Genomic DNA, 17,606 nt, shown 5'->3' with positions numbered 1-17,606 from the left:
TTATAACTTATACGGGGGAAATAATTATTGCTTTTATGAAGACATATGGCCTAATTGTTTTTTGTTCGTGATCATCTCGTTGTTTATGTCCACCAAATGGAGATCATTTTATATAGTAGCCTACTGCTCCGCCAAACATCAAGTCGTCAAGGTTGAAATAATTGGAGATAGCCTATAAGGGTTTCTCAATTGCCACCCCCCCCCCCCCCCCCCCCCCCACACACACACACACACACACACACATGCGCGAGCAGAGAGAGAGAGACGAAGTTTTTTTGTATCGCCAAATTGAAATTGGCCTTGCCATATGGCATCCTTTAGTTTTGGTCAGCCCGCAACAGCCCATATTTAGAGGATTTTTTTCCGTGGCATGATGTCACAACTTCAATCAGTTTCAACACACTTTGGAATCGATTGCACGAGTTCACAACCCATTAAAGGGTTCATGTGCAAGGTCAGCATGATCTCATGCGGATCTAATTAATTGGCAATTACCTTAATTATACGCTGTCTTCAATTGAGGACAAAATAGCCTACACCTTTTTGATACACACGGCATGGACCAACGTGTATCTACATTGTTTTAGCAACAGAACACAACACTTAGCATGGTCTTTTATGGGGTCACAAATCTTCAATTGGCTGTTTTTGCGCTGTGAGCCTTGTATAGGCTATTTATTGTATGACTCTATCAAAATATGCCATGATGAAAATATTGATGTGATACCAGCAGACATGCAGTGATTTTATTGACTGGACTGGATGCTTTTATAAGTGTGACCCTTCCTCGAAATCCAGAGAGAAAAAGTTTATCCAAACATTATTGCGCCCGCTGAGACGAAGGTTTGGACAAAACCTCTTACTTCAACTTGAATGTGATGGAGTCGTTTCCCCCCTCAAGTTAAATCAAGTGAAAACATCCTTCAGAGCCCCCAGCAATTACCAAGTGATGGAATTCACGCACGGCAACAGAACAAGTCTGGAAAAAGGCATTAATACTAAGGCACTTAACATATTAATAATTGTCAGCACAAAGTGGGGAAACCCTGCACTTTCATATTAGAGCTGTCAGTCGGGTGCCCAAGCGGGAGAGGGAGGGGGGAAGTTTTTCATTCATTTTCCAGTGCTCGGTGTGATGGTCAAAACACAATTAAAATGTATAAAACGTTTAATGAATACACCCAGCATTGGTAATTTAAGTGAACATTGATTAATGTGACTTCATTTAAACTGAAAAGGTGTGCAGTGTAAAGGATTGAGAATAAGGATCGTTAATTAATGTCCTCTGCTCAGATCCGGGGCGCTGACTGCGCTGCAAAAAATATCCCTCCTGCAGCCATTTCATTTTGTCTCAAAACTTTTTTATTGTAAAACAAGTAAAAAGAAAAAAGATCTCCATGAGAAGTAGGCTACTTTCACGTGTTTCCTATGTAAATCGGGGTTAATATTAAAATATATATATATATTCAATTTAATTTAAATGTTCTTGACAGTGGAGTGATCTGTTTTATTCTGCCTTAATTGTTTCAAACTATTGACTCGTGTTGTTAGACATGTCCCGAAACAAGTGAAACTCCATTGGAAACGAGTTGAACTCCCTCACCACACTTGCCGAATCATGTCTCATTTGTTTTAAGAAACAAGAACACAAGAGCTCAGAGCCTCGGATGGATATTTTTTGCAGTGTGCCCCCGCTTTCTGATCCACTGATCTTTTGAAAACCTGACACGAAGCGAGAGATCTCTGCGATGTGCCCATCTTGACCAGATCAGGTTAATATCAAAGTGATAAATCGTCCCAAACTTTTTCTGGCACTTGCTGCTGGCAGATTTGGGGCTGTGCGCATGTGCGAAGGTGTCCAGACTGACAATGCTGGAGAGATAGCGCGTTTGGATTGAGAAACCCCGAGAAAAAGGACAAGAGAAAAAAGAAAAAGGAGGAAAAAAGATCCGAGAAAAAATCCAAACAAACCCACGCCGAGAGACTGGCACCATGAGGTCCAAAGGCAGGGCACGGAAACTGGCCACGAGTAGGTGCAACATCCCTTTCTTTTTGCCTTTTGAAACATGCCATCTTATAGGCTACCTATGGCTGTCTCCGTTATCACTGCGTCTTTTAACAGAGTTTCAGTTGCGCTTTCCTTTTCCATCAGAACACCATAATCCTCACTTTCGCTTATTACGCGGTGAGAAAATCTCACGTCGATGCTGTCGCGACTGCTGGAAAGAAGGAATAAAACGCTGTCGCAAAAGTAGCCTGAACTTCAGAGTTGAGGGAGCGATGGAGGAACTTTTCTGCGAGGCATCCGCTCCAGCATAGGAATTGCTCGTTGCATGTAGTGGGCGCTGTAGTGTAATGTAGTGTGGTGTAGGTTAAATCCCATGTCCTGTGCAGCGGCAGGAGCTATTGTATTGTATTGCATTTGCTGCACACTCACAGTGATGCTGCGGGCTGCTGGTCACTTCAATTTGCGGGGAGCAACTTGGAAAAGGCAGGTTGATGGAGAGGAATAAGGTGAAAACCAGGATTTAGGCAGGCTGGCATGGTACAGAATGGGGAATGGTTGCACTTTGTAACTCTGTTTAGGCTATGCAGGTTATGCCGGGCGTTTATTAATCTGTAATTTCTTGATTGTTAAATTATATTGCAGTTTGTGGGAAAAAAACAGTTTGATGTTTTAATTCTTCTTGTGATGCACGAATTTCTACTTTGCACACTTGCCTGTTCATGCAGTCTTTGAATATTGACGAGGACGCATGGCTTGTTACTTTCATTTTTTACCAATATTCAATCAAGATAAAAGGATGATTTTAAATATTAAATTAGTTTGATTAAATGAAGGCCAGTATGATATCGAAACACTCTGTCATTAAATCGATTTAATTACTCGGAGGCAATCAAGTAGACCTAAGAATTTATGCAAGGGGATGATTGATATTGCTATTCTTGCATTGATTTGCTACAATAAATTATCAAGGATTTTTGTGTGTGTAAATGATATCCTATTTTATTTCCCAAAAGGCTGTTTCAATTAAGCTATAAGGAGGCTACATTTTAATCAACGTTTTAAGTACATTTTTATGCTCTGTTGCCTTTTGAGTTTTGATTCCAATTCTGACGTGTAGCCTAACTATTTAGGTTCCAATAATCCAGAATATTAATTTAAAATTCTCATTGAGGTGTTGATTGATTGTGGGTGAAATTATTGGGAGGAGGGGATAAATGGGATCAAAACTCTAGGCCTAGGGCTGCATTATTTTGGTTTGGGGCTGAGTTTTGTAAAGGACGTTTATGGATATCCATAAAGTTCAGAGCTGGGCTTTCTGGCTGTACAGTGAACTACCGCTGACCTGCCTGTGTTCCTCATTTAGACATGCATCATATCTGCTTAACCAAATAAAACACTATGGAGGAGGGACTGCTGCAGTTTTAGCTCAAAAATGTCAATTTGGACTGTTGAGGTAGGCCATTGAGGAGAGATTATAGGCTATAGATCATGGAATACATTTTGCAGGTAGGCTATGCATAATGTAAGCACAAACGCATATTAGGCCTACACGTTTTGGCGTTTTGGAGTGGCCTATAAAAAAATTATAATGTGACAGTTAAAAAAAATCCCACAACAATAATGATAACATGTGCTCGTCTGACTCACACACAGACGCACGCACGCACGCACGCACACGCACGCGCACACGCACACACACACTCTCTCTCTCTCTCACACACACACACACACACACACACACACACACACACACACACACACACACACACACACACAGAGAAGAAATCACTTCGTTCTGTTCTTTGTGCTGTAGCCTATTATTGTATAATCTGTATGTCTCAGGGAAAGGCAACAACTGTGCCGCCCTTCCAGGCTATATTGTAATAACGGTAGGTCTACTGTGCATATGAGAGGTATAATAATTCGAGTATTTAAAGAATTTTTATTATTTACTCGAGATGCAATGCAATAGTTAGATTTCTTTCTCCTCAGTCAGCAGCAGAGAATGTCCCGGGACGGGTCCCCAGAGGAGAGGAGCGGGCCCGCGCGCTCTGGCCCCTGGCCAGCTCTGTGCAGCGTCAACAGCGAATATTTAAATTCCCAGACCCCTCATAAGGGCTCTGCTGGTAAATGCGTTCAGTGTGTGGGTTGGTGTGCCTCCCGCCTGTCCAGAGAAGTCGTGTTAAAACGGGCATGTACGGGGCCTCCTTGCGCCGTGGTGAACATTGGTGTGATAAAAAAGGGTGGATGTAAATGGAGGAGGTGATGGAGAGGTGGTAAACGGAAGAGTGATTGATGGAGGCTGGCTGATTAGTCCGCACGCCCAGATGTGATGTGGTGTGCCACAAAAACTCGCTTTTGCTTCCCAACTAAGTATAGCCAAGGCCCGCAGCGTGCAGGCCTCAGCCCGCCGTGAATTGTGGGCTACATTTGTACGGGGGTGGAGGGTTGAGGGCTTTGATGATCTGAACTAGCGCGGTGCAGGCCTAATTATAATATAGGTGCACTTAGCATATTGTGTCTCAATAAAAACTCTTGATTATGTAGGCTATATTGCGTTTGGAGCTCTTTGCCAATTTGGTTGAATATTACACAATTAATCTCATAGCCCAATTTGTGATCTGCAGTCAGACATGGAGAGCAAAAATCAGTCAGAAATCTATTTGGAATTGGAAGCCGTGGTAGAAAGAAAGAAAAAAACACATCAGGGGAGCATTCAGATCCAAAGATGGGTCTGGACAAGACAGTTTGGTGACCATTTATCATATAGCTCTATAGCCTACCTTGTCAGTCATAACTCAATGATGCTGCCCAGAGAACTAATAGCGGGTTTTCACGTTTTTTGGTGAAATATGATCGCCTATTAGAGGCAGGGCTTTGCCGGAGCTTAATTGACGCCACTAATTGGCACGTTACGTAGATGCGTGCGTGCGTGCGTGCGTGCGTGCGTGCGTGCGTGTGTGTGTGTGTGTGTGTGTGTGTGTGAGAGAGAGAGAGAGTGACAGACAGAGGGAGCGAGAGAGAGAGGAGCAAGAGAGAGAGGCCTGGTGCGCCTCGCTCGGTGAGAGGAGAGCGCACAGCGCCTCTTCATTCCCGAGGTGAGAAGTGCGTCGTCCTCACATTGTGCAATAGGCCATGTTTGTCTGGCGGAGCTCATTAAGACGGTTAATGGATCGGCCCATTTAAAAGGTGAGAGGGAGCGGCCTAGGCTAGCGCAAGGAAAGTGAAATAGAGAGACCCCATTAAACAGCTCTCGTTGTCCCGGAGCGGCGCTCTTTGCCTGCGCTCTGGTGCCAAAGTATCTCCCCATAATGAAGCGGGTCAAGAATCCTACGGCAGAGGAAACTCTTGTCCATTTTTCACGATCTTAAACCTTGATCTGATATTATTCGTGCAAAAATAGTAAATTTTAATAGCCATAATCATTTATCTTGCAACAAGTGAACATTTCTGCCAAGGGGATCATGAGAGAATTCATGTAGGCTACTTTCCTTTCAGTAGCCATCTTGTTTACGAGATTTCTCGGGGGAAAAGAGTCAATATCTTGAAACAAGACATGCACTTGATTCAAGAATGAGTTGATTTGTGGGCTATTGGAAACAATGTTAATTTTTGGGCTGAACTTTTCTTCACAAAAAAGATGAAGCCAAATTTTATTTATTTTTATTTTATTTATTTATTTATCCTTAATATGACAGCTTTTTAATCATTTTGATGGTAGTGGCTCTGTCATTCCCACACTGTCCTCCGAAGGCCTGTTCCTGCACTACCGATACATCTGTAGCCTGTAGGCTACATGTTTGGTGGAGCGGCTTGACAATGTTAAGTTGCCTGGAACTTTTAACTTCCGTAATTTCCTTAATTTCCCGCACAACTCCTTCAAATCAAAGGTTTCCGGTGACAAACTAACTGGATGCTTTTATTGTAAAGTACCTAATAGGAAGTGAAACGTGCTTCGCTTGCTAGCTTGATTAACGGCGGGATTAGCCACTTCTCTCACCACAAATTCAAGTGAAGACAACAACATTTGGGGAGATTTGGAGCTATCCTCCCCGCAGCTAATCAGCTATAAACACTGCAGAAAGGTAAGCAAAGTAGCCTATAAAGTGGGCCACAAGCAGAAACAGTAAAATAAGGCTGATATCTGAACGTAGGCTACAGACAGGGAAGGGAAGTGTAACGTCAGTAGATTTAGGTGGGGGCGCAGTTTCCCGAAATAGAAAAACTACAGAATATACTATCAATGGTTAAATGCAAGATTAAATGACTATAGACCATTTTCACGGGGCTCATTTTGTGTCGAAAAGGCAGAATAAACACAGGTGCAAGCAAAACACTAATGAGGGTTTCCACATTCCAATCATGGAAGTTTCAAACCTTCATTAGTGTTTTGCTTGCACCTGTGTTTACTCTGCCTTTTCGACACAAAATGGCCCCCGTGAGACGGGTCTATTGTAGTTAATTTACCAGTGCTGCTATATTGTGATTTTTTTTTAATGAAGTTAAGGATTTGCTTCATAAGGCAGACGTTTGTGTGTGGAATAGCCTACTTTGGAGCCCTGCTTTGGAGAGACAATGCTGAGACTGTAGGCCTCTATACCTGCAGTTTATCAGCTTGTTCTGTGAATAGGTGCAAATGTAAAAGGTCAATTGCTTTATAAAGGCCGCAGTTTTCCAAAAGCAACATGACTCCATTATAACAAACAGTAAACAAACACACTTCTGAATGTGCAGTTTGTTTCTGATTGTTGGTGGGAGAGCTCTTGTCTGTTTGCCAGACCAGGTGCAAAGACTGGTCCCCCCCCCCCCCCACACACACACACACACACACACACATGTCACGTACGTACAAATGCACAGCCAATATTGTGCCTTTGTGGATGTATTAGCGTGGTAATGTGTATTGGGGTGCGGGTGTGGGTGTGACCCTCCCATCCATCAACGCCCCCGTGTGTCTGACTTGTCGTCCACTTTCCTCTCCTCTTGCAAATGCGATGGGAGAAGGGTCTCTCTATCTCGCTCTCTCTCTCTAGCTCTCTCGTTCTCTCTCTCTCTCTCTCTCTCTCTCTCTCTCTCTCTCTCTCTCTCTCTCAGAAAGTGACCCTTTCGAGGGTCCCTGATGTTAATGAGTGGTACAGGACTGGGTCTCAGGGCTGTAAACAGAGAGCTGACGAGGTTAGTGGTTTGTTTATGCACCGTTGTCACCCGCTTGAAGGATGGCCCCTGTCCCAGGCAACTAGGGAGCTGCAGGGCCTCGTCATGGTCCCCTCAGAGGCCCTGACTTAGTGGTCCTGCCCCAGGGGACCCCCCCCCCCCCCCCACACACACACACACACACACCCTCCTCTCCCTCTTCTTTTAACAGCATTCCCTGCATCTCCGTCTCAATCCATCTACGCGTGGAATTTCACTCTCCGGCGTCTTAAGTTACATGGACAAACAAGCGTTTGGTTGTTGGATGCGGCGGGTTAAAAAAGTGAGAGCGTGTAGTTGTGTTGTCGTTACGTGTGTAGCTGCGGTTGATGGGCGAGGCCAGAGTGTATGGGATGTGTGTGTGTGTGTGTGTGTGTGTGTGTGTGTGTGTGTGTGTGTGTGTGTGGGGGGGGGGGGGGGGGGGTGGTATGGTGCGACGACCCAGACAGGCTAGTGTGGGAACATGGAGGGAGGGACGGGGGGGGGTGCGGCAACATGTCAAGCCTGGGAAACACTGCAGTGTGTTTACCACAGGGAAACCGTACCAACACAGAACAATGAGCGAGCCTTACCCCTTCTAAATAAGAAAAAATAGTCATTTCTGTCCCCCCCCTCAAAGGTCATGGAGTTAGAGATAGGGAGTCCACACAAAGGCCTCCAGTCTGTCGGCAGTCTGGTCTGGCCCACTTTGGTGCCAAGGCTGAGGTCATTATCAACAGAGTAGTCCCAAGCTAAGCATATTTTTATAGATTGTGTGTGTGTGTGTGTGTGTGTGTGTGTGTGTGTGTGTGTGTACAGTATGTGTGTGTGTGTGTGTGTGTGTGTGTGTGTGTGTGTGTGTGTGTGTGTGTGTGTGTGTGATTGGGAGGTGAGCATGCATGTGTGTTTTACGTGTGTGCTTGTTTGGTCGAGCTGCGTGTGTACGTGCGCGTTAGCACACAAGACAAAGACACTCTATGGAGTCTATGCGTATGGAGTATAGGCTGCTACGGAGTAGTTGTCTAATGTGCGAGACACGCCGCCATTTTCTCATCGCAAATTGCTTTGAGATAAATGGCATTTTGCTGAGTTGAAAAGTTTCAAACTGATTTGTGTGTCGTTATGATGTCGGAGAAGTCATAATGTCCGCAGATCGCTGACGGTGCGTTTCGCCCGGTCAATTAATGAGGCAGCGTGAAGTTAGCACTCCTCGGGCGAGCTTGAGAAACGATGTCTGTTAAGCTAATTAAAGCATTTCAATCATTTTATACTCCAATCAATTACCTGGAGCAGGTGGTAGAAACAGGGCCCGACATTCTGGCCTCATGTCTCACATCTGCTAACTACACTAAGTCACTTGACTACAATGGCGAGTGCTTTTATGGGGGAGGGAGGCAAAGGTTTGAAAGACTAAAGTGGGGTGCTGTGGCCGTAGCATTTCACATTTCTAGATATGTGAATAATTGAGGTGATACTCTGCTGCCACCTCCAGACTCTACGACATAGTGACAGTCTGAGGTTTAAGTAGGGAGCAGGCGGAGCCGTCACGAGGGGAGCTGGTTCGAATCCCGACCCAAACCACTCGCTACCGGGCCGAGGCGGCAACCAGGAAGAGCCAGTGTCTGTGCTGGTCCTGCTGGTGGACCCAAATGTCCTATTTAACATTTTTGTGGAAGGAAATGTAAAATATGAACATTTCTGTGGATTCTATAAACGTACAATGCCAACATTTGGGTTGCTTTGCCATGGGTGCCAGCCTGTCCGTGCTGCACTGCTGTAGCCCACAGACACAATGCTGCCATGCATTTACTTCAAAGTTGGCTGACAGGCTGGAGTATGATGGGGCTCATTTACTCGCATAATAAGATCATTATACATTGGCAGCATTTTTAGGAAATAGAAGGAGAACTTTAAGGAAGTCTGAGTTTTTCACTCATGATTCCCCCCCCCCCCCCCCCCACACATTGTTTTTTATCCCAGTTAATATTTCCTTCCCCTGCCACAGATCATATCGCCCTGATCCATCACTTCAAAAACTTGCCCATATATTTCATGACCCTTTAACTCATTTAGGAGTTAAGCAAAGTTCACTTGATAAATATCTCTGCTTTAAGTCCAGTTTAGTTTATCAACAATACACACACACACATTTGGTGTGTTTTTGCATGGGAACTGTTTTGTTTAATTCATGACCCTGTTATGAAGGGTTGACACAGAGAGCGAGCCTTACACATGGGACGGAGCGCACTCAGCGCAGCCACAAACAGGAATGATCCAACAATTGCTTTGTGAGTGTGGTGATAACAGTGAGTGTTCCAGCACTGCTCGGGGATCTCCCTGGGTGGAGCAAGCTGAACTGACGGATGGAGAGAGAGAGAGAGAGAGGGATAGGGAGAGAGAGGGAAAGAGAGAGAGAGGGGGAGATGAGGAAGGGAGGGAATGAGAGAGAGAGGGAGGGAGGGAGGGAGAGAGGGAGAGAGGGAGATGGATAGAGAGAGAGATAGAGGGACAGAGAGGGGGACAGAGTGATGGAGGGGATGATATTCATGTATGATTAACACAAGGGAGGAAAGGGAGTCATGCCCATCTGTAAGCTGAGGAGGGAGGATGGGACAGGGCAGTGTAGTCAGGTGTGTGTGTGTGTGTGTGTGTGTGTGTGTGTGTGTGTGTGTGTGTGTGTGTGTGTGTGCCCCTGTATGATTCTTGTACCTTTCATCTCTGCCAAAACAAGCCCCCCACTCTCCATCCTGAAGCTCATTAAGCTGTGACCCCTGACCCCTGCAGGAGGGGGAGAGGAGGGGAGGACATGTGATCAAAGCCGCGGGCCGCCCTGATGAAGTTTGCACCGCGCCACATTTCACCTGATGGGATGTGATAGGTGCTGTCTTGCCCCCGTTGCCACGCCGACACAGTGATGGTTATGATGGGATGTGATAGACGCTGTTGCCACGCCGACACAGTGATGGTTATGATGGGATGTGATAGGTGCTGTCTTGCCTCTGTTGCCATGCCAACACAGTGATGGTTATGATGTGATGTGATAGACGCTGTTGCCACGCCGACACAGTGATGGTTATGATGTAATGTGATAGACGCTGTTGCCACGCCAACACAGTGATGGTTATGATGTGATGTGATAGGCGCTGTCTTGCCCCTGTTGCCACGCCAACACAGTGATGGTTATGATGGGATGTGATAGACACTGTCTTGCCCCTGTTGCCACGCCAACACAGTGATGGTTATGATGGGATGTGATAGACACTGTCTTGCCCCTGTTGCCACGCCAACACAGTGATGGTTATGATGGGATGTGATAGACACTGTCTTGCCCCTGTTGCCACGCCAACACAGTGATGGTTATGATGTGATGTGATAGGCGCTGTCTTGCCTCTGTTGCCATGCCAACACAGTGATGGTTATGATGGGATGTGATAGACACTGTCTTGCCCCTGTTGCCACGCCAACACAGTGATGGTTATGATGGGATGTGATAGACACTGTCTTGCCCCTGTTGCCACGCCAACACAGTGATGGTTATGATGGGATGTGATAGACACTGTCTTGCCCCTGTTGCCACGCCAACACAGTGATGGTTATGATGTGATGTGATAGGCGCTGTCTTGCCTCTGTTGCCATGCCAACACAGTGATGGTTATGATGTGATGTGATAGACGCTGTTGCCATGCCGACACAGTGATGGTTATGATGGGATGTGATAGGTGCTGTCTTGCTCATGTTGCCACGCCAACACAGTGATGGTTATGATGGGATGTGATAGGTGCTGTCTTGCCCCTGTTGCCACGCCAACACAGTGATGGTTATGATGGGATGTGATAGACGCTGTTGCCATGCCGACACAGTGATGGTTATGATGGGATGTGATAGACGCTGTTGCCATGCCGACACAGTGATGGTTATGATGGGATGTGATAGACACTGTCTTGCTCATGTTGCCATGCCGACACAGTGATGGTGGTGACAGTGGGAGACATATAGGGAGCAAGACGTGGTGTGATGTAAATTGTGGCCATATGAAGGTCTTGCAATTAATGTAAATTTCTTTATTGAAATAAAGCTTCAGCTTATAATTGGGGGGTATTGGAGTGTCATGCCTCTTTCTCTTCCCTGTGTCTTTGATGCACTTAGCTTTCTTCTCTGCTCTTTTGAATAAATGGATCTGAAGTGTTTTCATGCTGAGGAGGACCAGACAGTTTGCGGCACTTTTTTTTTTAGAACTTTAGACCGTCTATTGGTTAGATGACTGCTAGATAAATGATCTCATTGTGTTGTCTCTCTCACACAATACTTCATTTGACTTTGGACCACAACAGACATCAGATGATGACATCAGATGATGTCTGTTGTCCCAACGATGAGAAGGAACATGGCTCATCCTTCCATTAGGATGAGCAACGCACCGTGAATGTCCACCTCGCTGCTCCACTCCCAACCCCACTTCCCATTTAGAGGAAGGGAACACCAAGTCTCTGTCCTCACAGATCTGATCTGTCCTGACGATTTCCCTCTGTGCACGTGACGTGTGTGTGTGTGTGTGTGTGTGTGTGTGTGTAGTCGTGCACGTTCTGCGTGAGTGTGTGTGTGTGTGTGTGTGCACGTGTGTTGTTGGTCAGCCAGGGTCGGAATGTGGCTGCTGAAAGGAATGCAGGGCTGATTAGCGCTGTGCTACCTGTAAGTGAACTGGACGTGCGGCCGTGTGATGAGACGGTAGGAAACGAGGGAACAATAGGACAGTAGAGATTCCTTTCCACGCCGCATTCCAGCCATCCTGCGGCCGGGGCCCCCCGCTCAGGGCTTTGATGAAGCCCCTCTCCTCTCGCCGCTTCCTGGGATTGTGGCTCCTCCACAAACACAAAAACATAAAGCGGCTCGCTGAGCGGGGCCAGGGAAGAGCGAGCGCGCGGCCCTCCTCAGGATGTCCTGTTTTGATTAGCGTTAGCATCCTAAAAGCGCCACAGAAATATTATTGTAACACGGAGAAGAGCTTAGCGGTGACACATCCACTCCTTTTCCACTCGCTGACCCCCAGGGTCAGAACCACCACAATGAGCCTGGAATCAAAGGTGTGCTCCTCACACAGAGATGTGACTCTGAGGAAACCACGTGAGGAAAACGAGGTGATAGAGCGATACAGAGAGGCCCCCCCAACAGGTGGAAGTCAGGGAGGCCGGTCTTTAAAAATGATTATTATTATTGAAAAACTGATATGATTTTGTGGTCTCATATCTGGAAAATTGCACAACATTTTGGCAAGTGGTTTTGTGTTTATTTTTTTAGTAGGATGGGAGACATGTTGAATTGAAAAGGTGGATATGTCTCTCTCTCACTCCCTCTCTCTCTCTCTCTCTCACTGACTGTCTCACTCTCTTTTCTTCCCTGAAAGAGAGTGCTCACCCTCCTCAAGCATTGTATTAGTTTCTGCTGTCTGAAAGTCAACATAATAAAAAATGTGTACACACACTGAGATATTGCATGGCCGCGATTCAAAATCAGTACATTGCAAATAGGTGTGAGTATATTGTATGTATTCATGTGTTCACTTAATTAATCTTTTGTAAGAACAAGGTCTGAGGGACCAAAATAATTAAGAACTTCAATAAAAAATGACGAGGTGACAAAGGAAATGACTAAGAATAGTTATCATCATAAAGACGAGTTGATTTCAGTTGGCAAAAAAAAACCCACTGATTTGATGACATTTTCGATGACATTTTCCTCGAAGGAAGTAGCTGTGTAGTTTGCGGGCCAACTCTTCCACACAGTGTCCTCTTTCAGCCAAGCCACACTACATCTTTGCTGCGTCCCTCGCGGACTCGGGGAGCAGTGGAGCATTGCGGCATGGTTTGTTGTTTTGCTGCTGCTTGAGGGCTTTAGTTTGACAGGAGGGCACCACTTGGTTCACCTCAGTGTCCAGAAGGGGGCCCCGGGGGGCCTCGGGGGGCCTGGACGTCTCTGTCAGGGCTGTGGCAGGACGGGGCCGATGGGGGGCCGCGCCGCTCGCCGGGTCAGTGGACAAGCTAATCGATTTTATCTCCGTTTCACACAGCGGCACGCCAAAGCCCAAACTCACATGTTCACTGTTCAGAGGATTATTCTCCTTCCATCTTCTGTGCGCTCTTTCTGTCCTTTCTTACACCATACCACTCTTTTGTCCGCCATCTCTCTCTCTCTCTCTCTGTGTGTTTCTCTTCATCCCTCTCTCCCTCCCTCCATCTCTCTCCCCGTACCCCCCTTCCCACACCCCCTCTGACGGGCCATTTTAAATTTAGCCTCGATGCCCGTCTCAGTGCCGGCCTTCCCCTTGAGGGAGGCTGGCGGGCAGGCGGGCGGGCAGAGGAGGAGGAGGAGGAGGAGGAGGAGGAGGAGGAGGAGGAGGAGGAGGAGGAGGAGGCGCCCTTGTTTTCTTGGCCATTCCTCTGGATGAAGCGTCGGAACGAGGGAATGAAAGCTTTGGGAAAGGTCTGGAAACTTCCCATTCATCAGTGTAAGGAGATACTGCGCTGACAGTTAGCAGACGGCCAGCCAAGCACAACACGGGACAGGCCGCGTGGGCCCGCGGAGCCCGCGGCTCAGCAGGCAGACACGCTGCTCATCTCTGCATGGGAAGGAGAAACATGTGTTTGCGTTTCAGCCGTTTATCCTGAGGCTGTTATGCAGAGTGAGTGGAGTGCGAACAGTAGAATATAAGTGAAAGATGAGGGGTGTCATCATCACTAATCTACTAATAGAGAAGTGCAAGGGGCAACCAGGCATGGCGCTGTTAGGCACGTGAACGTTACATGTTGTTGTAGTGCGGCAAACTGTGGCTAAACGGAATCGTGTTCTGGATAGAATGTTTTGGGGAAAATTGACAGTTTGCTCGACCAGTCAATGAAAACAGTGCTTTGTGAGTTATGTAAATGTGTACACAGCCTAGTAGTTTTCTGTCAATGCTCATATGTCTGGTGGTGCTTTATGTGATACTCAAGTGAAATGGAATTCTCCGTTGTCCTCAACAGCGCTTTTTGTTCCGGGTCCGGCTTAACTAGGCTTGCCTAGGTTTGCTTTAACCCCGCCCCCTTCTCCTTTCACCCACTCCTCTTGACCGCCCCCTCCTTCCCTGCTTATTTGCCCCTGCCCCTCTAGCCTTTCCACCTGCAGCAGGCCAGAACGCCCCAGGGGGGCAGTAATATAATGCCTGAAAATAATGACTTATACTGTATATATATAACACCATAACACACACACATACACACACACACACACACACACACACACACACACCTGTGTCGGCTGGCCGGGGATGGGACAGAGCCCCCTGCAGGGTGGGGCAGGGCACTGCAGGTGTGTGTCTGTGTCTCTGCCCGGCCCGCACATTAATCGCTGCCATGTGACAGTTCAATCTACGAGGGGCCGAGCGGAGCAGCCGGCTGCTTGCCAGGGCAGGTCATTACTGAGCACGGGGGCAGCCAATCGCATCAGCGATCAATGACAAAGGCTGGGGAGAGAGAGAGAGAGGGAGAGAGAGAGATAGGGGGTGAGAATGATAGAGCAAGGGAAGGAGGGAGGCGATGGAGATGGAGATGTAGGGGAGAAGGGAGAAGGGAGGGGAGAGGAGAAGTATGGCAGGAGAAAGGTACTTCTAGCTGTTGAAGGTCAGTTGGTGGAGTGGATGACAAACCGGCTGTCAAGCTGCGGAGAAATGGAGATATTCATCTGATGCTGCACAAGCAGAAATATGGCCGCTCGGCGCTCGCATGTGCGCGCACATAAATGCCCACAGACACAGTCATGGCCATCGCAGCTTGATTGAGAAGGCAGTAGGGGAATTTAGTGGCAGCCATTGTTTTATGAATTCCATGTACAAGGTGTTGGCAGTCCGCGCGGCCCTTTTTAGTGGTCAGTTCAGGCTCCGCTGCAGTAAAAGTAATGACTGGCTATGAAAAGGAAAAAAACCTGTTTATGAAAATGCCACAAGTCCCCCGTGGCCCCGCCTCCGCTGCCCAACACGTTACCACGGGAACAGCCGCCATGGCGAGGTCCGTCCAGCCAGCGGTGTTTACCCAGCCCCCAGAAGTCAAACACAGCCTGCCTGCTAACAGAAGGCATTCCACACACTTTACGACATTTTATCATATTTCATAACGCAATGAATGTCGTTTTCACCTTCTCACCCGTTCTCCGATTTTTATTTTTTCTGAAAGTTGACAAGGGAATGAATTGACGTTCCGGGTGACATTATTTGGCCGGGGCTCTGATAAAACAACAGGGAGAGCTCCCCTCTCTCCCCACGGGCCTAACATAGCAGAGCTGGTCAATCTATCCTGCACTATCTCTCAGCAGATCCACTGGCCCTCTCTCCCAGACACACACACATGCACACACATGCACGCACGCACGCACACACACACACACACACACACACACACACACACACACACACACACACACAGGCCGTCCCGCCGTAGACACTACTGAGTGATGATGACTCATTATAGAGAGGTTGCCCTTTGACCCCTTCCAGTCTTTATGGATCAGTCTCTGGCAGAATCATATTCCCCAATGCCAAGTTCCTGTCCATCTGACTGCCTGTCTGTCAGACAGTCAGGCCCCTTAGTCCCCCCTCTCTCTCTCCCTCTCTCTCTGTCTGTCTCCCTCTCTCTCTCTCTCTCTCTCTCTCTCTCTCTCTCTCTCTCTCTCCCTCCCCTGGGTTTTACACATCAGTTCATCCCAGACATCTCCGTCTGTGTTTATTTTCATAACAAACAGGAAAGATAGCTCCTTTTTCCCATTACCGAATGGCTTGTTTGCATTTGATAGTTTTCACTCCTTTCCATATAGTGAGAATTGTGGATATTAGCGTTGGATTTGTCCGAAGAAAGTTATTAGATGAACTTGAGAAAGCCCTTCGACCCAAGGGAACCTGTCTATCATCCGAGGGGAGTGGTCGTTTAAAAGCTGGCTCACTGTATCTATATCCACTATCCAGCCTAACCTAACATGCTCTTCAATGTTGAGATTGGCATGCGGCGTCAGGGCAGTTGAATTCACGGTAATCCAATACATATCTTTGTATGTAAGTGTTTCCCCCCGTCCAGTTTCTCCTCACATGCATACGATCGCAGTCATTCCTCCGTGCGCAGAGGAGCAGAGCAGCGAGGGAAAACAGAGGGAAAAGAGTCAGCTTAGATTTTATGCGTCCCCTTCTCTTATTCGATGTTACTTTGTTAATCCAATACTACCGCCGCGCCGCGGCTATTCCGTGCGGATCAGGCCGCCGCTAATATGTTTGTTGTGGGCGTTTGCATTTGATCCTTCTCTCGACAAATGCAATTTCTCGCGGGCTGATTTGATCAGTTGCAGGAGCATAGTTGAGTGCAGGCGGGAGCGTATAAACCTTCCAGACAAAAGGAGTTTAAAATGTCCTCGCGTCGGTGCCAGGGAAACTCTATTACAGGTGTCCGGGGGACCGCGGGGCCCTGCTGCCTCTGATGAAATGCTCTGTGGGTGTTAATGTAATTGTGATTTAGCCCGGCCTGGAGACCGGCCACCTCTGGGGCTTTAAAGCACGCTCGCTCACAAAGGCACAAAACAAAAGTCTGAGCGTGGATCTGCACCGTGCAATTACAACGGTGGAAACTTTGAAGGCCACTTCCTGATGTAACATAGTCGTCTCCTCTGGGACACCAGAGGATGATGCGCTGTATAATTTTGTTAATGTAATCGTGGAAATGAGCATTGTTTTATGTGTGTGCACACAGTGCATGAGATCTGAATATACTGTCTTTGATGATGTCTTTGATATTATGCAACATAGCAAGCAGATGTGTAAGCATCGTAAAGTGACAGTGCCTAGGTTGGTTCCCAACCTGCGGATCAGGAGCCCCACAAGGGGTCACTGGATTACTCAAAGGGGCTGCGAAGATGATAGGATAGAATGGGAAAACAACATTTTGGACATAAGAAATAGTCTCCCCCCCCTCCAAGCTTGATACGTTTTGCTTTATTATGCCTCCGCCGGCGATAGCCAGGCCGGAGGCATTATGGATCCGGGTTGTCCGTCCGTACGTCCGTACGTCCGTCCATCCGTACGTACGTATGTCCGTCCGTACGATGTTTGTTAACGCGATATCTCAGGAATGCCTTGATGGAATGCTCAAACTTGTCTCAAACATCGACTTGGACCCAAGGATGAACTGATTCGATTTTGGTGGTCAAAGGTCAAAGGTCAAGGTCACTGTGACCTCTCGATCGCCATTTTCAAGCTTGTTAGTGCAACATCTCAGAAATGCCTTGACGGAGTTTCATCAAATTTGCCTCAAACATCGAGTTGGACTCAAGGATGAACTGATTCGATTTTCGTGGTCAAATGTCAAGGTCATTGTAACCTCACGAATGCCATTCCCAAGTTCGTTAAAGCGATATCTCA

General features: G+C 47.2%; 1 protein-coding gene across 1 annotated transcript in view; it reads left to right on the top strand.

Moving 5' to 3' along the window:
- Positions 1–1,992: 1,992 nt before the first annotated feature.
- mecom (MDS1 and EVI1 complex locus) overlaps positions 1,993–17,606 on the top strand; it is a gene marked incomplete at its 5' end in the record, with an annotated part of 217,346 nt that continues 201,732 nt past the window's right edge. The window contains one exon of the mRNA XM_083637173.1: positions 1,993–2,029. Within this exon, the coding sequence (XP_083493299.1) occupies positions 1,993–2,029 (37 nt within the window). The remainder of the gene's footprint in view (positions 2,030–17,606) is intronic.

The sequence above is a fragment of the Poromitra crassiceps genome, assembly GCF_964638095.1.
Source record: "Poromitra crassiceps genome assembly, chromosome: 5".
Lineage (NCBI taxonomy): Eukaryota > Metazoa > Chordata > Actinopteri > Beryciformes > Melamphaidae > Poromitra > Poromitra crassiceps.
This window is presented reverse-complemented; position numbering and strand designations above follow the sequence as displayed.